The following is a 27,188-nucleotide window of genomic DNA, read 5'->3' on the forward strand; positions in this document are numbered from 1 at the left end:
GATTTACAAATAGTCCTGTACTTGCTGCAGCAGCTCCTCACTTGATGTGTCACCAGGGAAACCCCAACAACCTGACTGTTCCAAGAAGCAGATGAAACTGAATGCCTGCCATGAAACATCACCTCAGTCCTCATCAGCTACAATTATGTTACACAAGAAGTAAAAATTCACACAATTCACCCCCATCCCAAAAAAAGCAACTTGTGTGTTGCAATAGACTGAAACAGGAAAATACTCCTAGGCCAAAAGCATCCCCAGCTGCAGAAGGGAGTGCCCTGGCTCCCGCAATGAGAGATTGCCTTCAGAAAGTTCAGCAGGGAATCTGTCCTGACCCAGGATCACATCCAGGCCTGGGTCTGTTACAGAAGCTCTTAAAATACCAATGTGCTCTGAAGCCACTCTCACTGGCAGGCAATCTTTACTTCATTTGCCCCACTCTGGAATGCTGATTCTTGCATAGCAGGGGGAATTCTTTTTCTAAACCATCACAACATTGATCACAGCACCTGGGAAGCCAAGATTACATCAAATTAATTCCTACCTATTGTCTCTCTTCTGCTTGTCTGTTGGTTCCATTAGGAAGCCTCAGTTGGAGTCAGCTTCTCTGGAAGAGAACAAACAGATATTCACCATCTGCACGGGTTCATGCCTAAAGGGGAGGTCGAGATCTCCAGGGACTTGCTGCACTCAGAGCCTGGAGTGCCCAACTGGGACTCATTCCAGTGCGCCTAAACAGAAACCATCCAAACACAAGGATGACAATGACAAATAGCTGAGAATGGGAGAACCAAGAGATCCATTTTCCCCTTCCCCCAGCAGGGATGCTGCATTTCAAGCCAGCTCTGAACTCCAGATTTGGCCAAGAGCACAACAAACCAGGCCACTGCTACAGGCTCCAGGAAATTTAGTTCCATGTTCAGAACAAAAGTGCCCTAAGAACCCTGCCTGTAGACAACAAAATGGGCCCCACATGAATGGCAGCATTTGTGGGAAGAGGAAGGAAAGAAATGGAGGGTAAAAAAAAGTAATTAAAAGACAGTTCTAGATAAAAAGATAACAATATTCCCTCAACAGATGCAAGAGGGAATCTTGCAATGCAAGACCTCAAAAAGCCAGAAAGAGGACTGAAAACATTTACATTTCAATTGGTGATATACACTTGCAGCACCTCAGGCTCTGGAGGGAACAGAATCATTTCTCGCTGGGGAGGAGGTTACAGGAGCATCCTGTGATGGCTTCTGAACCACCCCACTGGCACAACTGGTGTGAAACAGGAGCACAGACACTTGTCCAACCTATCCTTGAATGATTCACATATTCTGGTGGCCACTGTTCTTATAGAAACATGATGACAAATATAGATACAGACAAGGCCATTGTCATTATAATGGCCCTGAGCCTTCAAAGTGAAAAATTATCGATCAACAGCTTGGGCTTCACTTTGGCATGTGGCTGTTTCCACGTGGGCTTTGCAGCCTCCCTCTGGAGTCCCCGGCTGTGACCGTTCAACTGCAAGAGCGGCCCCTGGCAGCTGCTCCCACTCCCAACGGGGCAATCCCAGGCCCCAGCTGGAGCACCTGCTGCAGGCAGTGCCCAGGAAAAGCCCAGAGTTCCCCCTGGCACCCATCTGCTGCCTCTGCCCTCAAGCCTCTCCCTCTCCGTGCTGGCACCTTTTGGCAGCACGTGGGGCAGAAGCCAGGGGCCTTTGGGCTTCCCCTGTCACCCTCCTTCCCCAGGGATTGCCTGGCTCTCCTGCTCTTCAGAGACACTTAGCATTCAAGCTGAATCTGCAGCAGCAAGCCCTCCTGCAACCTTGCCCTCTGCACTTGCAAGGGATTTGTCCCGCTGCAAGCTGGTGGAGAATAACGCTAAATATTTGCATCCAGAAGGCCTTGAAGGCCATTTGGCTGGTCAGTGACTCTTTCCCAGCAAAGTGCTGTCAGCTGGCAGAAGCAGGAGCAAGAGCCTGGCTTTGAAGCTGTTCCTGCTGGTGCTCAGCGCTGGAATGCAGCAGAGACAGCCGCGGCTGCTGTGTTCGCCCCCTGGCAGCAGAGCGCAGAATTACCTGGCACAAGCCTGCGGGCTTGCGGGCGAGGAATGTCTCCGAGCGGCAGGAAAGGCGCTGGAACAGGCTTTCAGGCCGAGCAGCGCTCCCCGAGTGGAGCTGCGCTCGCTCCGCGCTGCTGCAGCCCGCGGGCGCTGCCCACAGGCGGCTCTGCCCTTGGCAGGGCCCGGGTGCCGGCGGAACGTGCCCGGCCCGGCTGGGCGGTGTCCCGGTGCCACGGGGGCTCAGCGGGCACGGAACCCTGCTGCAGCCTGCCCGCAGCCCCGGCTGCACTGCGGGAACCCAGGCCTGCCAGGCAGCAGCACACGGGCTCTCCCCACGGCGGGGCCAGCAGGGCCCTGTGCCACCGAGCCCCCGGGCCCTGCCGGCACCGAGGGAGCCCTCAGGGACCTGAGGTGACAAAGGCTCTCCTCACAGACAGGACACCTATTGCCAGCCTCTGTCCCACCTAACCCAATGGCTCCATGTGACCTTCTGCACTCTGTGGAAATAAAAGCACAGCTTTCATTCCACTTCACATTTTTTTTATTTTTATTACAAAATTGTCTACTTCATCCTCTTTAAATATACAGTTTGGTTTTTAAAGGACATAAAAGCCCGTGCCTCATTTTCCCCTTCCTAATGCTGGACTTCCAGGCCATAAGGTATTCTCCTACTTAAGCACTGAAATAAAGGAGGCTTCTAGCTGTTGCATTTCTGTGGGCAGAGGAGTGTCCTGAGGAGCTCTGGCCACTTGGCTCTTGTGAGGAGGCTCCCTTGGCTCGCTGTGCTGCTGTGAGGAATTGCTGCTGATGGACCGCTCCTGCTTCTTGCCCTGCTCCTATCCATCCCCACAGGCAATTTCCCTGAGACTCTCTCATGGCACTGTGGTCTCTTCTCTGGCTGCAATCTGGGCTGGTTTTTTTTTTTTTCCTTCATAACTATTTTATCCCAGATGCATTACTGCCATCCATCATTGATGGCCTCCATGACTGTGAGGGGAGGGAATATCTCGGTGTTATTTTTAAAGGAACTATTTCATTTCCACTCAAGAAAAGGAAAGTGACAAATGCTATAAAGCAATCACATAAAGCCAAGTTTTAAAATTATGGAAAGCAGTATGTAAATAAATTAGGTTTATTGCTTTGCAACCTGTTTCTTCATCCAATTTGATTAATTCAGGCAGTTTGATGCTCTGATACCGAAAACGTCTTCCTTTCTTCTGCTGCTCTCTACATTTGAACACCACTGGGAGAATTCTTGGCATCCTTTAGGATCTATCCTCGTGGATCCCTTCCAGCTCAGAATATTCTATGATTTAGGACCAATGTCCCAGTACTTGGCACTGCTGCGGGTGCATCTGGAATGGTGGGCTCAGGTTTGGGACCACACTGTGAGGCTGGGGCACGTGCAGAGATGGCACTGGAGCTGGTGAGGGGCAGCTGAGGGAGTCGGGCGTGTTCAGCCTGGAGCAAAGGAGGCTCGGGAGGCAGCTGCGGAGGCTGCAGCTGCTGCAAGAGGCTGCTGCTGTTCTCCCTGGCAGCCTGAGGGCAGCTGCAGCCCCCAGGCTCAGAAGGGCTGAGCAGCTTTGCCAAGAGCTCCCTGCCACATCCTCTGTGGGAATGCTCAGAGCCAGAGGATTTTGGAAAAGCTGCAAAAGGCAGGCCTCAGAGACAGCAGAACTGTGATTAGAGCTAAGTGGTAGCCCTAAGGTTTGTTAGCAGAAAAGTAATGTAAGTAGTAGAAATATAAGGACAAAGAGAACAATGGTCAGTGTATTAACGCTTGGCTAGAAGAACTCCCTAAGCTACAGAAAAGTATATCTAGTAAGAGATTAGGAAGTTCTAAGCTTAATTCTGGAGCTCTGTGCATTGTATTTTAAGGCTTACAAAGAGGTATTGTATTCAAAATCAGCAAGCATTATTTTACCCAAAGGTACGTGTTTTTCTAGTGGTTGGATAGAGCTACTGTCAATATGCTTTTGCTTTGTGTGATTGGCCAAAAAACTTTGGAGTTGTAACACTGGGTTCTCGGTCTGCTGTCAGGGACATGAGCTGCTGCAATCTTCCCATTGTCATAACCATGTAATGAGACTGATGCTGGCAAATAAACAGCTCGAGGTGTGTTCCAAAGCAGTCCCATCCTGTTGGTGATTTGTACATAGACCCCCAGCAGGCAATATTCCCAAGGGGGCCGGAGGACAGGGGCTGCTGCCATCCTTTTGGGTAGAACGGGGTTCAGGGTGCCCTGGACGAGGCTGGCGGATCCCAGGGCTCAGGCAGGCAAGCCGGGTGCCACTGGTGCCACTCAGCGTGAGGGAATTGTGCGTGGCCAAAGGGGGAAAGCTGCCAGTGGCGTCTGGCTCTGGGCAAGGCCTGTGGCCAACATGGAGCTGGGAAAGGGGCCAGGGACAGCTATCCTGGGCCTGGAGCTCTGCCAGCCTGGGGCTGAGGGTGCTTGGGTGACACCAAATCCTGCCTGGCACATGGCATGTGTGAGAGACAGTCTGGAGTTCCCTTCCTTTGCCTCACAACCATCTGTGAGAGTCTGTCCAAAACTTCCCTCATTTTTTGCCTCTCGATCATCATGAAAGCCAAGACCACCGGGGAAAGGGAAAGATCCTGTTCTGAAAATCCAGGTCTGTCCGGTCCACCAAGCCAGATTATTGCCTACGGGTGTGTTTGCTCAACTCATGGAACACTGCACCCAAGAAGGGGCAGTGTGCTCTCCTTCGCCTGCATCACCTAGCAACGCTAGTGCTGGAATTTCTCCACCCTTCTGACTTGCCTGGACTTTCTCTCTGGAATGACCTTCCCAGAGATCACCACTAAAAGACCCTCCATTCCCCGTACATCATCCACCATGACAGATGGACTGAGATGGGAGAGGGTTCTCCCTCAAGGACTGAGACATGCGACCCCTACATGGAAAAGCTCCCCTCTTCTTCCCAAAAGGATTGAGAGTGAAATCCCCACCGTAGGGTGAGGAAAGGCGTGCGTGGGGACCGGAGCAAGTTTTGAAAGCGACCACTGGACTGAGAAGACAATGGTTCCTGCCTACAACGTCTGCTGCTGACGACACCTGCTCCTGATGGACTACTGATGGACTCCTTGTACCCTTTATCAATAGACTATTTTGAAATGGGTCCCCTTCCCCCATTTCAAAAGCACTATAAAAAAGTGTTAGAGCTGACTGATACCTTTGAGATCTCCCCTGACGTGAAGACAACTGTTGCCATGATATTTTAGTGAAAAAGCCTCTGCTAGGATTTTTCCTGTCCTGAGGAGCTGAGAGCCTCAGGAAAGAAATGTAAACAATAACTATCTGCTGCTGTGGAATGCCACAGGTGCATCTTCCATTAGTCCATGTGGATTGTTTTCAATCAGTGACCAATCACAGCCACCTGTGCCAAGGCTGTGAGCAGTCACAGGATTTTTGTTATTCATTCCTATTCTATTCTTGTCTTTGTAGCCTTCTGATCTCTTCTCTCTGTTCTTTTAGTATAGTTGTAATGTAGTATTTTAGTATAATATATAACATAATAAATCAGCCTTCTGATGAAAATGGAGTCAAGCCTCGTGTCCTCACACAAGGGGTTCTTGCCGAAACAAGAATGAAGAATGAACTAGGCATTCTGGAGTGGCTGCCAACCACAATACCCTGGAACCCAGAGGCGGAAGAACACCGATGGAAAAGAATAAGACACCTTCTTAGTCAGTGGGAATGGCCTGAAAGGGGAGGAGTGGTGGGGCAGATTGGGTGGCCAGCTGATCCAGTTGACACCCCCTCTCTTGTGGCCATGGCAAGAGCTGGGTGGGATGACCCTGGCAGAAAGGTCTCCTAGGATTCCCACAGATCCAGGCTCTGACCGTGGCTCTGTTCCTCTCCCTTCCAGCCCTTCAAGCCCTGAGGAGAGATGACAGCCCTTCCCAGACAAACATAGTAATTCAACAGATAGTCAGTGGGAGAGCTGCAGAACTGGCTCAGAAGAACCAGTGTTTGTAGAAGACCTGCAAATGCCATGGAAGATGAGACTGCCTTGAGACCAGAAGAGACCAGCTGGAGCTCCAGGCACAGTTCGTGATTGGCACAGCTGAGCCTGTGGGAAACTTGCATGGCTTCAGCCCTCTCCCTGCTTATAGATAGCTCCCTCCCTCCAGCCCTCAGACTCTGCCTATCCCTTCTTTTTCCCTCCATTCTCCCTCCCTGTTCATGGCTCTTTCCCTCTAGTCCTCAGATCCAGCCCTTCCCCTTTTTCCCCCCCCAGCTCATTCCTTTGCTTCCCCTGCCATTACTAAACAGTTTGGCTCCTTCACTTTGCCTGCATCCCTGTGGAGCTGCAGCAGAACAAATCCGGGGCCCTGGGACACACAGGCCCCTGCTGCCCTTCTCTGCCACGCCGTGTTTTGTGCACAGACCCAGAGGAACGAGGGCAGCTCAGGCTGGCACGGTCCCTGTGCTGAAGGTGCAGTTCCACAACCCTGTGCAGGTACAGATCCTGCTGAGCACACGGAAGGCCAGCAGTGGCACAAGGAGCCCGTGTGTCAGGAGCCAAGTCGTGTCTAGAGGCCCAGCCACATTTGATCCGCTGTTGAGCACGTCAGCAAGATAATGAAGAACAGACAGTGAAGGAAACCTTATGGTTGAACTGGTGGGAATGTGACCCTTGAGAGAAACAATGGATTGGTCAGTTGATGGGAAGTTAACCTGTGAAGGAGGAACAGCACACAGTGGAGCTGTGGTTGGCATGGAGGTGGTATCAGAAGCCATTGCGGCCTCATCTGATGCACTGGCCAAGTGTGAGATGACGTCCTAAGTGGAAAAACTGCAGAGGAGGAGATGTCAGGCCTGTTTCTGGTGTGGAGGGATGAAAAGGACAAAATGCACGCCCTGTTGATGCAGGGGATGCCCTGAAGGTGGGTGGCCTGCCTGCCCCTCCCACTGGAGCACCACGCTGAGATCCCCTGAGAGCTGCCCAGTGCTCCTTGCTCCTCTCTGCTGACACGTGAGCCTTTGTCTGGGTTCAGGGTGGCCCTGGCTGTGTGAGGGGGGCTACTTGGGCACGAGACAGCCGGTCCTGTCCCGCTGGGTCCCAGCAGTGCCTCGCAGCTGTCCTGCATCCACGTCAGGATGCTTGCCAAGAGCTGCCCTGGAAGCTGAGGCACAGGTCAGGGCCCATGGTGTTCCCTCAGGATACAGCAGTCCCGAGGGGTCTCCCTAATTCAAAGAAATCTGCAGACAAATGCATTGTCCACCAAAAGCCCTTTTATTGAGCTGACGGGAGGACAGGGGTCTGCACCCCACCAAAATGCTTCTCTGCCGTGTAGAAATTTCAGTGGGCTGATGTAGGAATTGTATCAAAAATACCATCCATCTTCACCCTGCTGCGGTGATTGCATAGGCAGGGGGTTAGAAATACATTCTGTCAGATTCCTGTACTTGAAGCTGATGTCCAGGCGCTGGCCAGAGCGGTCTCCATGCCCTAAAGCAGCACTTCTTCCTCATGCCTTCCCTGCACAGGGCTCATTCCGTACTTGCCCTTCCTTCTTCTGGTAGAATGTGTCTAAAGCTTTTTTCAAGTCCCTCTCCTGTCAAGTTAGGCCCCCCAGGTTTTTCTTATGCTAACTGGTGCTAGGTACATACCTGTGTCTGTGCTAAGTACTTGTTTGCTTATGTGAATTGCTTGTGCTTGTGTCAAACAAAGGCCTCGTTTCATCCTCCCCTTCTCTTTATCCTGATGCAAATTCTTTTGCAAGATTCCCTCCACAGTCCACAGGACATATGTACTGTTATGCTGCTCTTTTAATTTTCTACCACATCCATAGGTTCATGATGGTTTAGAGGAGGGTTCATTTCTTTTTTTTTAATTAGAACTGGTTTGCTGAGGAAGGTAAAACTCGGAGGAGCTGTTGGTGATTGCAGATTTGTCCATCACAAGAAGACATCTGACTCATGATGTTCTCTTTATTTCTCTATTTTGGTGATGATTTTGGTAACTTCTTTGATACCAATTTCAGTGTCCATAAGGCTCTGTGAGATGCCTTTTTGACTTCTGCCACTAGCCATTCTATATTAGGCTGGTACAGCATTTGTTTTGGAACATCAATGTTCCTTCCAGTTTGGAATTTTGGGTGCTTCATGATACACATCGTACGCATTCTGCATAATCTCAAGAGAAGTTATTGTGTGGTGCAACTCAAGTAACATCCATTTTTGTTTATGAATTACAAATAAGACGTTATTATCATTAGCACTTTTATTTGAATAATCTGTTGTAATAGTTGTGCAAGCAGATTTCACCCGGGCACATCCCCTTCCCACATAACATACCTGTGACTGTGCATGGGTTACTGGGCTCATTTCACAAATACAAGGGCTGCCCTCAGTGTGCAGACACCGATCCTCTCTGTCAAGCCCTGCATTTTTGCACACAAAATTCAGTGCATCCCTTGGCACACATGCTTTGATACTAAGAGTTTGCCAGTTTCCAGTTTTCTTGTTGAAAATGGCCCACACATTATGCTGAATGGGACTGAGAGTTACATGAGTTCTTATAGCTCCAAGGGCCAAAATTGGAATTACACAGTATTTTGTTGCATTCTTAATGGTTAATGTAAAAGACTGCAGGGTTCTGTTCATTCTATGTGAAACTGACCAATTGCCACCAAGTGTGGAAGTCTTTTTCAAATTCCTTTGTGGTTTCATTTTTAGGCACGATTTAGTTAATTCTCATGGCAATTTCCCCAGCTCTCCTTTTTCTATGTTTTCCTGAGATTACAAACGGTAGCCACAGCTGAGCTTGTCTACACTGAAATGCTAAAGAAATGTTACCCTGTAGTTTTCCCATAAAGCCAACGACTGCTGGAAACAACCCTGCTGTGTATTGTTGGCCAGGGTGGTTAATAGGTTAGCTGCCAGGCTGTGGGTTTGGGCAAGTGTTAGCAGGCCTGATCTGAGAGGATTTTGTGTCTGTCCAATATAAAAACTCACAGTGCTTCATTTATTGGCTAAGACTTCTTGATCAATAGAATTTCATATTCCCAGTTCAGACCCAAACCATCCCCTTAAGCCTTTTTTAGACCTATGATTTGGTGAATGGGAATGTATCCATGTTTTCCAGACTTTTAGGCTTTGCTGTATGAATGGGTAGTATTGCTGTTTAATTTTGGATCTTTTAACCTCTATCTTTACATCCAGCTTTTTCAGAGAGTACTGTGGATCTAAAAGCAACAATTTTTCATTTGTTTTTTTTACCACAGAGTGAAAGACTATATTATTTCACGTATGGGTCCTGTACTATGCCATTGTTTGCTAATGTAAAGCTGTTTGTTTTAATTTTAAATGCGTATTGTGTGACCCGTTCTGTTTCACTCCTTGTCGAGTGCCCAAGGCATGGTAACTGGTTTCTTCAGATACATTGCCTGCCTTTAGGCAAGCGTTTCAGAAACCTTCAGAAACCTTACACTGGCCCCTGGTAGTGTTACACAGGACACTTACTTTACTAAAGTTCCCACTACAAATGGCTGAGTATTCTGAGTACCTCAGCCCATAAGAGGATGTAGTTGTGCTGTCAGGATTCCATGCATATCTGGGTTGCCATCACACGGTCATGACATTGGGCATGATATACCCTAACAGGATGATTGTGCTCCCAGCTTCCCCTCCAACTTAACTGGTTACTGTTTCTGATGGCCTGGAATATGCCAAGAATGAAATTCAATTCTCAAAAGCAAATCCTCTGTGAGACCTGTTCCACGTACTAAGCATACCAGCAGGATGGTTTATTATTCTAGTGGCACAAGAGCTGCCTGCTGGAAACAATATTTGTTGGGTCGCATTCCTGGCAGGCTCAATTCCTGTATCTCTGTGTGATGATGGTCCTCCCACCCCACCTGTGCCCCACAGAAGAAGGGAACTATCTTGTGCTAGGTTATAGTCTCCCCTTTTAATTTGCATAGCACAAAAATCCTGATAGGAATCACATGAGAATGGATTCACATGCTGCTTGTTAGAAAGGTCACGGATGCACATGGTCACTGCAGTAATCTCATCTAAAAGAGGTTTGTGAGTTTCAAATTTACACGCCATAGAGATCCTGCTTTCAGGTGGGACAAGAAAGACAGGCATGGAGTCAGGTTTTCCTCAATCTTCAACTGCTCGGTCATTAATCCTTAATATGGCGTAAAGTGTTTTTACCTTATTAATCCCCTTTAGCCAATTAGGTCCTGAATATTTTTGAGTGCTCCATCTAGCAGGATCTCGCAGGCCAAGGAGATCATGATGGTAGTGACAGTCATCTACTGTGGCTTGGATTCCGATCAGAAATATCGGGAAGATGATGATGGTGTAAAATACATCTTGGTTTCTTCTGTTCTTTCTGAGGTCCAGTTGTGGACTCCACTTGCCTTTTGCAGAAGTCTTTTAATTCTGGAATAGTGTAGCCAAGAGGTTAACGCTTCAAGCCTTAAAGGCTGTATAAGTGATTAAAAGTACTAATTAGAGTCCTTTCCATTTTGGGATAAGAGGTTTTCCCCAAGGGATTTGACATATACCTGGTCCCCAGGCTGGATTTGTGGAGAGGAGCATCCTCTTGCTCCTCTGCTCAAAATGTGTTGATTTATTTGCTGCAGCTGTTGTGTTAGTTGCACAGCATGGTTCTGCAGATACCCCTCCCCAACTTGTACAGTATCTTCCCCTTGACAGTTATGCTTATATGGTCTTCTGTACAGTATTTCAAAGGGATTCGGATTTTCTTTTGTTCTTGGTCTCCTGGAATCCATAATAAAGCCAAAAGTAGGGCCTGGGGCCAAGGTATGTTGGCCCCTTGTCCAGTTTTGACTATTGGTTGTTTTAGCAGATAATTCCTCTTTTCCACTTGGCTGCTGGCCTGCGGCCAATACAGCATGTGTAGGTGCCAGTGGATTTGGAGATTATTGCAAAGTTGCTGTGCAATATTTGCTAGGAAACGTGGCCCTCGATCGGAGGAGATGTCTAAAGGCAATCTGAACCAGGGCATTATGTTGTTTAACAAAATCTTGACAACTTCTTTGGCTTTATTTGTTTGGGTTGGGAATGCCTTAGGTCATGGTGAGAAGGTATCAGTGAAAGGTAAAAGGTATTTATAGCCCCCTTTTCTTGGCAATTCAGAAAACTCAACTTCCCAGTGCTGTCCAGGATATTGTCCTTTGTCTACTGTGCCAAGCTCAACTCTAGTCCTATTTTGTGGATTGGTTCTGAGACATTATTTCACACCCTTGGAATACCTGCTTTCCACTAGAGTACAGGTTGCATCTTACTCTTGTCCTTCTCAAATAATTATGTAAGGCATCCCCTTCCCACTGTATACAATTATGTTCATCTGCAATTAATTTTCACAATGCTCTTTCAGGTATAACTGTCTATCCCTGAGGAGTTGCAAAAAGAATATGTTTCCGTTCTGCTTGTAAATTCCTTGCTAATTCTAGATCTTCCTGATTATACGACATACATCATTGTCATATTGTTCCTTACCTTTGGGAATTAGTGCCCAAAACTCAGCATGGCTTTGTTCTGCTGCTCTTTTTGCAACCTGTTACCCCTTTTGGGGTCTGTTTCTCCTTTCTGATGTCCTTTGCAGTGCATAACTGCAACCTCTTGAGGTACTAGTACTGCCTCCAGCATTTTTAAGGTTTCTTCTGAATGCTTAATTTGCTTTCCTTGAGCTGTCAATACTCCTTTTTCTTTCCAAACTGCTTCATGACACGCATTATTCTGAAGGCATTCTTGGAATCTGTTCATATATTGATCCTTTTTCATCCGGCTGGTCAGAAGGTATGGGTTCAAGTGATTATCACTGCCTTCTGAGCTGACTTGTCTAGGGCTTCTATCCCCTATTGCTCCATGCTAATTCTATATCCCCATTTTCACTGATCTGCTCTTACAAAGCCACTCCCATCTGTGTACTGAGATTCTGCTCCTGGATTTGGGCTTTCTTTAAGATCTGGGCAGCTGGAATAAAGTGACTTCATGGTTTTGATACAGTCATGCTACAAAGGTTCCTTGTCTGTCTGGTGAGTGGCCACGAATGCTGCTGGATTAACTAGAGAAGAGATTAGTTTGGTAATACCACATTGTTCCACCAAAACTGCCTGATGTTTAAGCAATCTGGAGGGTGAAAGCCAATACACACCCTTTTGCTCAAGAATTGCTGCTACTGAATGTGAGATAAATACAATTATTTGTTGACCTAGAGTGAATTCTCAGGCTTCTTGGATGTTTGAAACAAGAGCAGCAACTGCTCACACTCAGGCTGTCCCCTACTCACTTCATCCAGTTGTTTTGAGAAGTAGGCTATTGCTCTCTTCTATGGGCCAATTGTTTGGGCCACTACAAGGACTACAATCTCTACGCCCCCTACACAACAAACAAGGGATCAGAGGGTTACAAGGAGCATAGGGCATCAGTCACTTTGCTTTCCCTGCCACTCCCGTCATCAGAAAATGGAAATGCAGGTAGAGCTACTGCACTTGGTTCCTGTCAGACTGTAAGTCTCATTCGTGTCAGAGTCACTCTGGCCTTTCTCACCATCTACTTCTTCCTTGTCCCTCACCTGCCAAGCCCCTCAGGGTGACAATGCAAATGCATTTCCATACATTCACACTCTTTCATACAACACAAAAGGGTACTTAGGGGCTTCCCCACAAACTAGAAATTTGTCTTAGCACTTAAGGTGCTCCGAGCATCCAAAAGATATCATCCTATTGCTGGAAAAAATTCCCAGCTAGGCTGCCAGTGACCTATGTCCTCCAGAACCTCCTCACAGTATTTTAAATTCTCTAGACACATTTCAGTTTCCAATCTGCAAGATCATACAATGCTGTTTCCCTCTGAGATTGTGTCTCCACTTCTTGCATTCTTAGAGATGAACCTTGGAACACACACTCAATTTTCTGACTACTTCTACTCCAATTAATAGCATTCCATGCCCAAAGGAAAAAGGTAACAGTGTTGAGCACATTCCCTTCCTTACCTTCACATAGGCAAGGGATAAACGATGTTGCAGTGACAGACTTAACACATGGACACACACATGATATTATACCAGACTTAATAAACTCTCTAAACCAGCTCCCAATCCAAATTCCAGCCACATTTAATCAATGCCAGTTAGCATACCACTCCTGTACTCTGGGACTCTAACCCACCAAGGGGACGCTCGCCCCTGACCCGGGACCGTGTAGGTGGGACTCCCTGTGCCACCTGTGCAAGGCACCCATCAGACTTGAACCCACATGGTGTGAGTGAGCTCTGTAGGTGGGGGCCTCTGTGTATGACAAACGAGTGAGTATTGCTTTATACCACGGGTAACAAAGGAACAGAGAGAACAAATGCGAGCGGTTAGTGATAAAGAGTTTTTCCATATGACATACTTCACATCCTTGTCTGTCCCAGCATGGATCCAGGGTCTGTGGAGGCACCAGTTTCTTGCCTGTGGAATGTTCTTCCTCCCCCAAGAGGAAAGAGGCAGCTGGAGGAAGAGCTTTCCAGGCTGCTCTCGATCCTTTAGCAGCAGCCCTGGGTGAGTGGAGAAGTCCCAGCCGAGCACAAATGTGCCAAGGGAACAGCCGTGCACAGGAAGGCTCGGTGGGAAGGATGATCCAGGAACCATGGGCCTGGCAGCCTGAGCTTGCTACCGGGAAAGGCCTTGGAGCAGATCCTCCTGAGGACCATCCCACGGCACGTGCAGGGAACCAGGGGGTCTGCTGGAGGCTGGGAAAGCTCTGCGGAGGGACAGGGACAGCTGGGGGTGCTGGTGGGGTGTTGAGGGCTCCTGTGTGGGTGTTTGGAGGGGTTGGTGCTGGGGGCAGGTTGGGGAAGGAGTTGTCTGGAAGGTGAGAGGTCTTGGATGGAATTGGAGTCATTTTGAAGGCAGCATCTGTGGTTTGGTGCAACACTGGTTATGGAGGGCAGAAAGGACAGCTGTGACTATTTCTGTTCATGGTCCTGATTCTCCTGCAGGGAAGAAGAGGGGAGAGCTGTACTTTATTGGCCAGTTAGATATCTCTACCAAGGGGAGGATTGGCCCTTTTGCCATCTATTCATTTCATTGGGCTACTTTTGTAACACTGAGTGGACTTTCATTCTTTTAGAGCTTCTATTCCTTAAGTGAATGCGGATATTATCGTCCATTCATTGAAAATCATTTGAAAGCAAAGAATGGCCTTCTGTTTGCCTCTGTGTAGTGTTATGTTTGTAAAGTGACTCCCAATGCATGACATTAAGGCACATGAGATGCTGCTTTGAGATGGGAAGCCAATTTCCAGCTGTCATGTTCTCAGTCGATTGCAATTGATTGGGGGAGTTTGCAACTTTTTGGAATTGCTTCAGTTGAGAAATGGAAAGTGAAGCTTTCCTGAAGTGAGGAGTCTTTAATGCCAGATTGTTCTGTTTTGTCACGGTAAAGATGCTTTTGTGCTGCAGGAAATTACTTCAAGAAAATAATTTCAGCATGTAGTAAGAGTTTCTGACAGACAGCAAGTGTTGCAGCAGTGCTCCAGGTGCTGCTGCCAACAGCCCCTGCAGGGAGGAGCACAGCCCCCAGTGCACGTGGGCTTTGGCTCCCTGTGGCACAGAAGCCCCCCGGGGCACAGGTCTCTGGGGCAGGAGAGGGGCAGCAGCGCTGCCAGGGCTCAGGGGGTGGCAGGTCTGCTTGGGTGGGGACTCTGCCACACCTGCTGATGGCAGCGCTGCCCAGGCCCCAGGGCTCAGAGCAGCATTGGTGCCCTGGCCCACACGTTCCCTCTGCCTGTCCCAGCCGCGGGTTTAGGATGGCCAGCAGCCAGGACGTGTCCCAAGGAGGCCGTGCCAGCTTCCGTGGAAGGCCCTGTGCCCTTGCCAGCGCGGCTGCCTCGGCAGCCCTGGGGGCTCTTTCTGCTGCCCTGAGCCCGCAGAGCAGGGCAGCGTTTGCTGATGGGCTGAGCCCTTCCTAAAGATCCTGTCGGGCTGCCTTAGACACTTGGGGCCAGGGATTCCTTCCAACCGGGGCCACTTTGGGTGGGCTGGTGGCGGCCCCAGGGCAGGTGGCATTGTGTGCAAGGGCCCTTTGTGACACACTGCAGCACAGTCACCGTGGCATGGAATGGAGGAGTGTGTCCTTTGTGACACCTGGTGACATAGGAGCTGGTGGTGACAAGAGCAGGGCACAGTGCTTGGAGTACGCGACGGGACAGGACGGGACAGAGCGGTGCCGTGAGGAGCGCTCGTTCGTGTCTGACCTGGAGATTTTCCGAGGCATTACTCCTACAGGTGTCCTCGTGGCAAGACTGCAGGTCTTGGTGGCCTGTGGCCTTCCCGAGGCTTCTCTTTTGCAGGTGCCTCTGAGGCCAGACTGAGGGACTTGGTGACTCAGAGCTTTTCTGAGGCATCTCCCATCCTTCTGGCCTGCACACTCGAGGCGAGACCCTGGCACTTAGTGACCAAACCCATTTAAGAGGTGTTTCCTGTCCTTGTGGCAGGAGCCCTTGAGACCAAAGTGCAGGACTTGCTGTCCTGTAATCTTCCTGAGGCTTCTCTGCCTCAGGTGCCTTCAAGGCACAAGTGAAGGACTTGCTGATTCAGAACTTTCACAAGGCATCTCTCTTTAAGGTGACCTCAAGGCCAGACTCTGGAATGGCAGGCAGATTTCTCAGCCTATTTAAAGTCTTCAGGGGGGAAAAAAACAAAGGCCCTATAGCTGCCCCAGGAAAACGGCTTGAGGAGCCCAAGCATTTCCAGCCATTGCAGGACGGTGAGTGACAGAGCTGGGCCACAGAGCTGATGGTGCCAGCCAGCTAGGCCCTGCCCCATCCAATGCCATGCCATGCCATTCCATGGCATCCCATCCCCTGGGGACATGCCCATGGACAGGACGCAAGAGGGCCCAGGCAGACACCCCGCAGTGGCCGTGCTCCATCCCCCTGGGGCATCCCGGGGCTGTCCCTGCCTGGGGAGCGCAGGACTGGGCTGTGTTCTCCAGCCTCTCCCGCAGCCCCTCAGCTCTGGCTGTGCTCGCTCTTTGCCAGATGCATCCCTGGACCGGACACAAGAGAAGGAAGCCGCCCACGGCTGCTTCGGCAGAACCCTGAAGGTACCTGCAGCCATCCCAGCCATGGGCTGGGCCTGCTGTCCCTGCTCAGCTGAGCACTACGCTTGGAGCATGCCATGGAACACCCCTGACTTCCCTGTCCTTGGTTCTGCAGATATTCCCAAAGTTTCTGCGCATTCAACGCAGGAAGACCAGCACCGCAGCAGCTGAGGGCCCAGCTGAGCCTGACTCGGGGCTGACCCAGCTCCAGGCAGAGCCTGATGTCAGCCTGCATTTGGCTGAGCTCTCAGAAGACTCTGAGACCTCAATGACTCAAATCTGCGTGAAGGCACTTCTCACATCAATGACCGAGGATGTGGCCATCACAAACACTGACCATGGAGAGACTCAGGGCATTGCAAACACTGACACCAGCACAGATTTGGCTCAGTGCTCAGAAGACTGCAAGGCTGTAATGACTCCCAGAGATGAAGGGGCAAAGGCTGACGAGGCAGTAACTGAGGATGTGACCATCACTGTCAACTCTGGAGAGACTCAAGAAATCCCAAATGCTGACACCATGCCCACTCCCCCTGTGATTTGTACTCCCACTGTGGATTTTTTCCAGGAGAGTGCTGTTTGCACACGGGAACTGGTAAGCAGCCTGGGGCCAGGACTGGAGGCCTCCCAGGGCCGTGTGTCCCCTCAAGCCTTGGTCACTGAGCCCCCTCAGCCTTTGAGATCAGTGCAGTGTAACGGGAAGGGAGGCACTTCTTGGGGGGGAAACTGGGGAAGTTGCTCCCCTGGACAGGGTTCCAGGTCTTCCTCATGCCTCCTCCAGGTGCCAGCCATGGTGAAGAACATCCACCAGAGTCTCATGTCCCACGTCACTGTGGATGCCAGGCTGCACAGTGACATTGTGAGGCTGGCTGAGGAACACCCTGCAGACGTGGCGCTGACCCTCCTGCACTGTGCCCCAACGTGTGACAGGTACGGGGCCCACGTGCCTTGAGAGCTCAGGGCTCACCAGCCTTTAGGGCCCATGGCCCATCACAGCCTGTCCAATGGGCTCTGCCAGACAGGCAGAGAGCTCCAGGACCCTCAGGCCCCTCTCTTTGCCCAGCCTGCTGCCAATGCTCCCTCCCTGCCCCTCAGGGCACCGGGGCTCAGTCACCTGTGCCCCCACAGCTGCACAGGGCATGGTACTGTGACTGAGATTCCCCTGACACAGAGCCCTGATCCCACAGAGCTGCTGCAATGATGTGGAGAGCCATAGGCTCATCACGACCAACAATGGAGAAGGTGCTGGCAACACTGCTCTGTGTGATGGAGGATTGGCCTGTGCACAGCACATGCACCTCCGATGGGGACAACAAGGACGTTTTTGCCCTGGCTGTGAGTTTCTGGAACTGGCCTTTGCTTGCCACCCGGTTGCTTCTCCAGCAGCTCTCCATCCTCTCCCTGCCTCAGTCGCTGGGATGAAACTTGGTCTAGGGGCAGACTCAGGGGGCACTAGGCCCACTGCTCCCCTGCATCTGCCCTTGGGCCCTGCCCCATGGACACCAGGACACTGAGCGCTGTCTTGGGCTGCTTCTTCTGCAGGCAACTCTGGTGATCTGGGTCATTGTGCCTAAATGCCATGAGGCCATGATCCTTTATTCCTCCCGCCTGTTTGTGGCTCTGCTCTTCCATGTTGTCATCACCACGCAGCAGATGCCACCAGAGGAAGTTGAAAACTTCTGGAGAGCGTGCCAGGAGGAACACCGCCTTCCCAGCAAGCCCAGCAGGTCCCAGTCCTCCTGTCCTTCCCCTGCCCTTGTGGCCAGTGCCAGTGCTCCCAATGTGACCTGGGCTTTGCTCTGCACACAGGTTTGCAGTGCAGGCCATGAAGGCTCTGCTCTGCCGACTGGAGTGTGACCAGGAGGTGATGGCTATGGAGCGTAAGTGTGGCTGGGAAACGCTGCTGTGTGCTCACACCCAGCACTATGCCGTGGGTCTGCTGGCCAGGTGAGACCCCCTTCTCCTCCACGCTGCCCCCAGCATTTGTGCCCTGTGCCCGGGTGCCCCACACAGTCCCTGTGGTCATGGGCCAGAGGGCCTTGTCACCAAGGGACGGCCAAGGAGACTGGAAAAGGCTGGGAGAGGAGGGTGCCCAGAAGGGGCCACCTCCCACAGCGCTCACATCCTCTCCAGGGATGCTGGGCAAAGACCAGACCTCTGTGAGTCAGTCCTGGGCAAGGTTTGGTCCCCCCACCTCAGGCTCTTGGTGTCTTTTTTCCCCTTCCAGAGAGATGCGCCGTGTCTCCCTCTCCTTGTGTTCTGGGATTGCTCTCCGCCTGCTTGGGCTGCTCAGCAGGGAGGAGCCACACTGGGATCTGCCCGGGCTGGCGTTCCTTGTGGAGGTGAGCCTGAAGGCCAGCGCTGCCTGGCTGAGCTGCCTCCCAGCTCTCTGCCCTCTCGTAGCCGCAGCTGCCTGGGACGGTGCCCGTGCCCTGTGCTGCTGCCTGGGCCCAGCCCTGTGCGGTTCTGGGCTGCTGCTGGCCGGGTGCCCTGTCACTGCCCTGTGCCTTTCAGGTCCTCGAGTGCCTGGACTTGAGGGAATGTGCTGACAGCATCCTGGAGATCATGTCAAGGCACCTGAGGAACGAGTGCAGGGAGAGCCGTCGCCTGGCGCTCAGAGGCCTCGTGGTGCTCAGCAAGGATCCCTCGATGGTGAGAAGGGGCAGCGGCTGAAGCTGCGCTGGGGAAAGCAGCCCCATGGGCTGGCAGGGCTGAGGCAGCTGAGGCAGCTGCTCCCAGCTCTCCTGCCTCACCTGCCCCACTGCTTTGGGGCAGGCCTTTGGCCTGTGGGCTCTGCAGCAGCAGGCTGGGGTTGCAGTGCCGGGCTGGTGCTGGCGCTGCAGCCGTCCATGGCTTCCCAGCACAGCCTTGTGTTCCACACAGGCCAGGAGAATGGGCACTCTGTCTCCAAGCCTTCTGGAGCTGCTGGGTGATGCAGACGGAGAGCTGGTTGGCATGACGCTCTCTGTGTTCACTAATTTGCTCAAGAGCAAAGACATGCTGGTATCCAGCACCACTGCCCCGAAGCTGGCTGAGGCTCTCCTGCTGCTCTTCGACCACGTAAGGATTTGTATCCCCAGCCTCGAGCACTGGGTGCTGCCCAGAAACTTTGTGCACTGTGGATTTTTGTACTCTTCAGGTGGGCCTGGAGTAGATGGCGCTGAGGTTTCTTTCTTTCATTCAGGACAACAGCCATGTGCAGCTGCTCTCCCTTGACCTCTTCTTCAAGGTGATGGATTTGGTAGTAGAGGAGGGAAAAAAGCCCCTGAAGTCAGTGGTGTGCCAGAGCCTTCCTGCACTCTTCTTCCACTGCCACGATGAGAATCAGCTTGTGGCCGAGGTGATGACTCGTGGGCTGCTGGTGTCCCCCTGGCAGGGGGCTGGGCTGCCGGCTGCCCTGCTCACATCCCGAGCTGCAGCCTCCTCCAGGCTGTGGCACAGGGATGTCAGTCCTGTGTCCTGGGCTGTGGGGCTATCTCTGGGTCTCTGCTGCTCTCCAGGCTTCTCGGGAAATGCTGCATTGTGCGGCCGGGTTCCTGAACAGGAGGGATCTCAAAGAGCTGGTGGAGACAGAGAAGCTGTTGACGTTTGTTGAGGTCTTGGTAAGGACGGCCTGGAATCCCCAGCCTCAGCCTGGAGAAGGCCGCTGAGCGCAGTGCTCAGTGTGCGGGGCTGGCAGCTGTGCCCCTGCCCGCTGCTGCACCCAGAGGCTGAGCGGGCTCTTCTCCAGGCTGCTGTGGGCCCGAGCCGGGTGCCCATGGAGCCCCGGCGCGGCGGGGCTGCGGGGCGGCCCCGCGGCTCCCCGGGCAGCAGCCGGCCCTCTGCCCCCTGCGGAGCCCGGTGCCAGCGGCTGCTGGCCGCGCCTCAGGGCTGTGCGGGCAGGGGAGGCCGGGGCTGGGCGCAGGGAGCGCCCGCCACAGGGGCTGAGCCCGCGCTAAGCCTTCCCTGCTGCCGCTCTCTGCAGCTGGCAGAGGACACGAGCCGAGCGGCCGAGCAGCTGCGCCGGGCCCTGCGCTACCTGGAGAGCCCCCAGGAGCCCCTGCGAGAGGCGGCCATCAGGTTCATGGGTGAGCCCCGAGGCCGGGCTCCCTCCCCGGCCCGCCGCAGCTCGGCCCCAGCCCCGCCCGCTGCCCTGGCAGCGCCATCCGGGCCCGGCGCCGTGGAGCCCCGCCTGGCCCGGGCGCTGCTGCCGCCCTCTGGCAGCCGTGCCCTTGGGCGGCAGCGTGCGGCAAGGGCCCGGGCTGAGCCCTGCCGGGCCAGCAGGGCGTGTGGCCGCAGCGCTGGCAGCGCCGCTGGCAGGGAGCTGTGCCGCTGCCGCCGTGACAGGCTCTGTGTTCACAGGGATGGCCGGGCGGCACCTCAGGGGGCAGCCAGGAGAGCTCCAGCTCCTCACTGAGGGTGAGTGAGGGCAGCGGGCTGACAGCGGGGGCTGGCAGGGAGAGCTGCAATGCCTGGGCAGAGAGCTGCCATCCCTGTCCCGGCTGCGGTGGGCTTCGCTCCCTGTGTGGATGAGGGGTGGCGTGGGCCGAGCACAGAGAGATTTCAGGGATGTGGGAGTGGGGGGGGCAGATTCATGGCCAGCTGATCCAGTTGACACCCCCTCTCTTGTGGCCATGGCCAGAGCTGAGTGGGATGGCCCTGGCAGAAAGGTCTCCTAGGATTCCCACTGATCCAGTCTCTGACCATGACTCTGTTCCTCTCCCTTCCAGCCCTTCAAGCCCTGAGGAGAGATGACAGCCCTTCCCAGAAAAACATAGTTGTTAAACAGATATTCAGTTGGAGAGTTACAGAACTGGCACAGAAGAACCAGCGTTTGTAGAAGACCTGCAAATGCCATGGAAGATGAGATTGCCTTGAGACCAGAAGAGACCAGCTGGAGCTCCAGGCACAGCTGATAATTGGCACAGCTGAGCCTGAGGGAAACTTGCATGGCTTCAGCCCTCTCCCTGCTTATAGATAGCTCCCTCCCTCCAGCCCTCAGACTCTGCCTATCCCTTCTTTTTCCCCTCCATTCTCCCTCCCTTTTCACGGCTCTTTCCCTCTAGTCCTCAGATCCTGCCCTTCCCCTTTTTCCCCACCCAGCTCATTCCTTTGCTTCTCCTTTCATTAATAAACAGTTTGGCTTCTTCACTTTGCCTGCATCTTTGTGGAGATGAAGTAGCACAAATCCAGGGCCCTGGGACACACAGGCCCCTGCTGCCGTTCTCTGCCACGCCGTGTTTTGTGCACAGAGCCAGAGGAACGAGGGCAGCTCAGGCTGGCACGGTCCCCGTGCTGAAGGTGCAGTTGACCCTGTGGACATCTCTAAACTCTCCCTGCCACAGCATTGCTGGGTTTTGTTTTCTCTCATTCCCTGATCTTCTCTCTGCTTCCTGCAGATTTTCCTCCTGCAGGTGTTTCTGTGTGTCTGATCTCTCCCTACCAGTACTCACAGACCCCAAATCTCTGTGCACTCTCCTTGACTTTACAGACCCCTGCCTGTTTGCAGGGAACTGGCTGGGGGCAGGTTCTCTTTGCAGCTTGGAGAAAGGACGGCTCAGACTGAGCCTGATGGGTCCAGCAAAGGTGATGCTGCTGCTGTTCATAGGGAGAGAAGCTGAAGGCACAATAGGGATCTCCTGTGAGCCTACTGGTCACTAAAATAACAGTTCAGATGTCTCAGTCATATGCCAAAATTCACAACTAATAATTCATAATCATCCATTAATATTTATCCCCCCTCATTGCCACTCTCCAATAGTAGGGATTCATCCCCGCTCCGTTCCACTCTCCAGTAGTAGGAATCTGAACACAAAGTCTTAGGAAATTTCCTCATTTTTATCAAAATCCTTTTTGGGGAAATATTCTATGACTGATCAGAACCCCTCAGCATGTCAGAGCTTCATGAGCATTTCACCTCCCCTGCACCAGAAATACTCAGAGAATGTACTCACAGAGTCTGTAGGCATTGGGATGTTCCAGCTTTAGGAGATCAATCCAGGAGCTGCAGCTGCATTGTCCTGCAGCCAGAGGTTCCTGTGCCAAGGGCTGGCAGTGATTCTGTCCCAGGCACTTCTCAGCTCCTTCCCAGCCCTGACTGATTGAAGCTCTCTGGGCCTCTGGTCTGTGCCCGGGCTGGCTGCAGGCAGTGCCCCAGCCCTGCTGGGCTGCCACAAGAGCTGCTCATCAAGAGAAATGTGCTTTTGAAGCTCTTCTTGCTTACCAGGAGCTGCCTCTGTACCAGGAGCCCAGCCCAGCTCAGCAGCACAGACACAGCAGCAGGACTTGAATGACCGTCTGGGGTTTTGTGCTGAGGCCCTGAACATCAGTCCCTGAGAGGCAGCTGAAGAAACCTCTCCAGAACTCCAAGTCAGAATCCAACTCCAAAGTTGCTTTGACTTTTACTGGATCCCACTGAGGGACACGACTGAGAAAGTGTCCCCAGGCCCCAGGCAGAGCAGAGAACTGGAGGCAGTGATGACAGGTGGGGACAAAGAGAAGCCAAGTCTTGGTGCCCTGGGGCACAGCAGGGTCTGTGCCAGCAAGGGCTGGGAGGAGACACCTTGTCCTGAGGCCCTGGGGCCTCCTGGCACAGCCTCAGCCAGGCTGGGCACTGTCAGCCCCTTGTCCTGCCCTCAGCATCCCCCCTAGCCCACATCCCCGTGGCCTCAAGGATCTGCTGGAAGGAGTCCCTGGGGAGCCTTGCTCAGCAATGGCCCTGAGGGCTCCTGAATGCTCCCAGGGACTGCCAGTTTTTCCAAGGAGTTTGGGTTTTGCTTTTGCCTTGGAGTCTCTGAGAGCTTTGTGGAATCATGGCCTCCAATTATCTGCTTTAAGGAGTCCCTTGAGAGGTTTTGTCAGTAACAACACTCAGTGGGGCTCATGAATGCTTTGAGACACTCCAGGTGTTTAAACTACTTTGGATTTTCCTTTCCCCACTGAGTCTCTGAGAGGTTTTTGTGCCATCCTGGCCACCAATTCTCTCCTCCAAGGAGTCCACGAGGAGTCTGTCTTGGAGAGGGACCTCAGTGGGACCCATTAATGCCTTGAGACACTTTGGGCTTTTCCTCTGACTTGGACTCCTGGAAAGGCTTGTGCAATCTCCTCCAAGGCCTTGAAGATCCAGGGCTCAGCTCTAAATTCACAGTGAGACTCATTAGGATCAAGCAAGTCCTGCCAAACCATGGCTCTGCCTTGATTTCCCTCTGCTCTAGTGCAGTTCATTAGGAGGGTTTCCTTTTTCAGTTATGGAGAAATATTTCAAAGAGCTTCTAGCAAGTATGTATTCCTATTATAAAGGGTATATTTTATTGCTGTTCTTATTACACAAGAGGTGATTGCTGCATTCAGTGACTGATACTGATCCAGCAGGGACTCTCCTAAGGAGCTCTGGCCTGCTCAGAGAAGCTGTGCCTTGAGCTCTGACCCAGTGTGGATAACCTTGCTCCACATACCCCAAGTCCATTTTGTCTCTCCTCACTCAACTGGGACCTGCTTTGCTCAGAGAACTGGCTGTACACAGCCAAAGAGGGGTCATCTTCTTTTGTATTTTGAACCAATCTAAAACTCCTGAGTTTCCCCATTGAAAACAGACATCCTCCTCAAGTGTGTGCCAAGCCCAAGCTGCCACCAAGGAGGTTCCCTTTCCCCAAAGCAGAACCCGGCAAGGAATGTTTTAGACACACAGGAAGTTCTGCAATAAACACAAATCCAGAGTTTGCTCAGGGCAGAATTAGACCAACTCCTGAAGGACAGACCAGCTTTGAACTCCTTGCAGCTGAAAGCTCTGAGTTGGGAGGTGTGGGAGAGACCCAAGAGTGAGGGAAGGGAAATGCAGAGCACCCAGCAAGTGCTTCTGTGCAGACAGGCTGTGGGGAAGGGCACTGCAGAGCTGCCCTGGGCCAGCTGGGAGGGTGGATCATCATCCCAGTCTGCACTGGGCCATTACAAGACACTGTTGGATGGACACTGCACCGACCCCAGCGCGCCAGCCCATTGCTCAGGGCTGCTGTCACTGCCCAGAGCCAGAGGGGATCCCTTGCTGGGGGCTTGTGCCATGGCCACCTGCCCTGTGCCGCGCTGGCCGCTCAGGCACCAGGAACCAGCAGCAAAGGGCACTGCCATGGCCAAAGGCCAGCTCAGCCAGACAGAAAGGGGCAGTGCTGGCACTGTTTCCATGGCAGCCCTCACTGGGGCTGACACCTGGGTCACCTGTCCGGGCAGCTGCCATGGAAAGCCCTGGCAGGGACTGAGGGCACAGACACTGGCACTGAGACACTGCTGGGCCGGGTGCTGAGCACAGGGCTGAGCACGCAGAGATGGTTTTGTTCTTGCTGAGCTGCAACAGAGCCAAGGCCTGTCCTGCCCCTCCTCCAGCCACGCTGGGCAGGGGCTGGGGCTGTGGGGGAGCTTGGCAGGGGACACAGCCAGGACAGGTGACCCCAACTGACCCCGGGCATACCCCAGACCACAGGACATCATGCTCAGTGTATGAAGTGCGGGGAACAAGGAGGAAGGGGGGAATTTTGGAGTGGGGGTTTTGCCTTCCCAGATAACTCTTAGGCAAGAGGGGGCCCTGTTTCACCAGTGGGTAGCGTCAGTACCAAAGACACAGACACCAACTTAAGGAATCCTGTAATTTATATAATGCACAGCTGCAAAGAATTACAAAATGTTAAGCTCAGCAAAGCACATAATCATTAGCAAAGAATTACAAAAGAAGCTCAGCAATCCATCCAGTCATTACTACCAAAGATTGCCCGCAGTGATTAAAGATCCATCACCAGTTACCCTCAGACTTTACCATCACCCAGATCCACACATCAGCTGGGGAAGACAAGGACTGCAGAGCCACTCCCAGACACTGGGAATTCCTGCAGGTGCCTCCACCTTTGCAGGCAACCGGACTCCAAGCCTGCTGTGAAAGGACACAGTTTTTACACTGTCAAACAAACAAGCTGACATCACTGCTAGTGTGAGAACATCTCCCAAAGCCTGGCCAGGACTCTTGTTTATACTGAAACCCCTTGTGTGAGGACACGAGGCTTGACTCCATTTTCATCAGAAGGCTGACTTATTATGTTATATATTATATTAAAATACCACATTACAACTATACTAAAAGAAGAGAGAGAAGAAGATCAGAAGGCTACCAAGACAAGAATAGAACAGGAATCAATAACAAAATCCTGTGACTGCTCACAGCCTTGGCACAGGTGGCTGTGATTGGTCACTAATTGAAAACAATCCACATGGACCAATGAAAGATGCATCTGTGGCATTCCACAGCAGCAGATAGTTATTCTTTACATTTCTTTCCTGAGGTTCTCAGCTCCTCAGGACAGGAAAAATCCTAGCAAAGGATTTTTCACTAAAATATCATGGCTACACCCTGGGCCTCGGCCTTGGCCAACAGCCCCTGGGCTCAGCTCCTCTGCAGCTCAGCACAAACACTGTCTGCTCCAGGCACTGCTGCTGCCCAACCAGCTCCTGGTTTCTGGAGGAGCAGACCTGGGAACTGCTTTTGTTCCCTCAGTGGCACAACATCCCTGTTCTCACACTGCCAAAGAAAGCTGTTGATGCCAAGTGCGGCCAGGATGAGCCATTGCTGTGACTGCAGCCCCTCTCTTGGGGCCCTACAAACAGCGCTGCAAAAGGAGCCCCTTGGAGCTCTCCTGGGCCAGCGACTCCCTCTGAGTGGGGCCTCTCCCAGCCGGGAACTCTCCCGTTTGCTGCACTCAGGGATCCTGAACAACGAGGGAGCCTGGGCCGATCCCTCCACTCCTCCAGGCTCAACCCTTCACCCGCTTGGGAGATGCCAAAGCATCCACAGGGAGCATTTCCTGCCCTCAGGGGAATTTCTCACAGGTGCCTTGCACTGACTCTTTGTGTCTGTGTGCACACAGGAGTGCCTGTGCTGGGGAAATGTGGCAGAAATGCTGCTCTTGGAGGGGTTGGAGTGCCTTGGATAGCTGAGTCAGTCAGGCCTGTAAGTGAGGTTAAGTCATGAGGTCTAAGTGAAGTTAAATGCTACTAAGGGTGGTTCTTTTGCTAAGTTGTTATGTTTAATATAAGTTATAACCTAAGTTGAATATTGTTAAGTGTTATTCCTCTTTTAAATTGATAAGTCATAGGTCATAAGTTAGGTTAAATACTCTTAAGTGCTGTACTTTTGCTAAATTGTGAAGTTTACGGTATCACTTAAGGTTAAGGTATAAGTTAAGTCCTGTTAAGCTTGAGCTATGTTTAGTCCTGTTCAGCTTTTAGGCCGTATTCCTTTTATCCTTGCCCTCACTGTCCTGTTGACACACACACACACAGGGTCAGTTCTTGGTTTATTTCTGGTTTGATTGACTGGATTTGATTTGGTTTTGTTGTTGCTTTATTTCCCTGGTGTGCCTGAAGTGTCCAGTCAGGAGTGACTCTTGCCAAGGAATTTTGTGGTGCTGTCACTTAATATTAAATCTGGCTTTTGCTGATCCCTTGCTGGGGATTTTTTCAGTGCTCTCAAGCCCCCGATCGTAACAGGGTGAAGGAGCCCTGGCCCAGGCTCTGGCCCTGGGGGACACGGGGACACTGCCGGGGGGTCCCTATCCCCCTGTCCCACCCCCAGGGCCCCAGCCCCCCGTCCCCGTGTCAGGCTCTGGGGTCGATCTCATGGAACATCCTCTGGGGGAGGCTGCGGCGCCGGGGGCGGGGGGACCCGGGGGGAAAGGGGACCCCGCTGTGCACGAGCAGTGTTGGACTGCTCTGGGGGGAACTGTGAGGGGGGGCTGGGGCAGAGTGACCTCCCCAGTGACCTCACACAGCCCTCTGTGATGTCACCCAGCCCCTGTGATGTCACACAGCCCCTTTGTGATGACACAGCCCTCATTATGATGTCACAGTTAATCTTGTGATATTACACATCCTCCCCTGGGACGTCACACAGCCATTCTGTGATGTCACAACCCCTGTGTGATGTCACACAGGTGCCCTGTGATGGCAGAATCCATTCTATGATGTCACAAAGCCTACTCTATGATGTCACAGGCAACTCTGTGATGACACACTACTGCTCTGTGA

The 27,188-nt window shown here is 52.3% G+C and overlaps 2 protein-coding genes across 2 annotated transcripts; both read left to right on the top strand.

Annotated features, from left to right (window-relative positions):
* Window positions 1–15,212: 15,212 nt before the first annotated feature.
* On the top strand, window positions 15,213–18,818 carry LOC135284525 (uncharacterized). Its single transcript, XM_064396079.1, has 9 exons — window positions 15,213–15,809; window positions 16,084–16,148; window positions 16,261–16,740; window positions 16,927–17,075; window positions 17,333–17,480; window positions 17,688–17,868; window positions 17,963–18,092; window positions 18,373–18,487; window positions 18,660–18,818. Exons 1-9 carry the CDS (start codon window positions 15,692–15,694, stop codon window positions 18,816–18,818), a joined length of 1,545 nt encoding a protein of 514 aa, XP_064252149.1. The 5' UTR covers window positions 15,213–15,691.
* Window positions 18,819–19,023: 205 nt separating this feature from the next.
* On the top strand, window positions 19,024–21,275 carry LOC135284810 (uncharacterized). The gene is made up of 6 exons (XM_064396557.1): window positions 19,024–19,205; window positions 19,330–19,485; window positions 19,646–19,747; window positions 20,110–20,212; window positions 20,487–20,543; window positions 20,855–21,275. Exons 1-6 carry the CDS (start codon window positions 19,038–19,040, stop codon window positions 20,962–20,964), a joined length of 696 nt encoding a protein of 231 aa, XP_064252627.1. The 5' UTR covers window positions 19,024–19,037; the 3' UTR covers window positions 20,965–21,275.
* Window positions 21,276–27,188: the final 5,913 nt, after the last annotated feature.

The sequence above is a fragment of the Passer domesticus genome, chromosome 21, assembly GCF_036417665.1.
Source record: "Passer domesticus isolate bPasDom1 chromosome 21, bPasDom1.hap1, whole genome shotgun sequence".
Classification (NCBI taxonomy): domain Eukaryota; kingdom Metazoa; phylum Chordata; class Aves; order Passeriformes; family Passeridae; genus Passer; species Passer domesticus.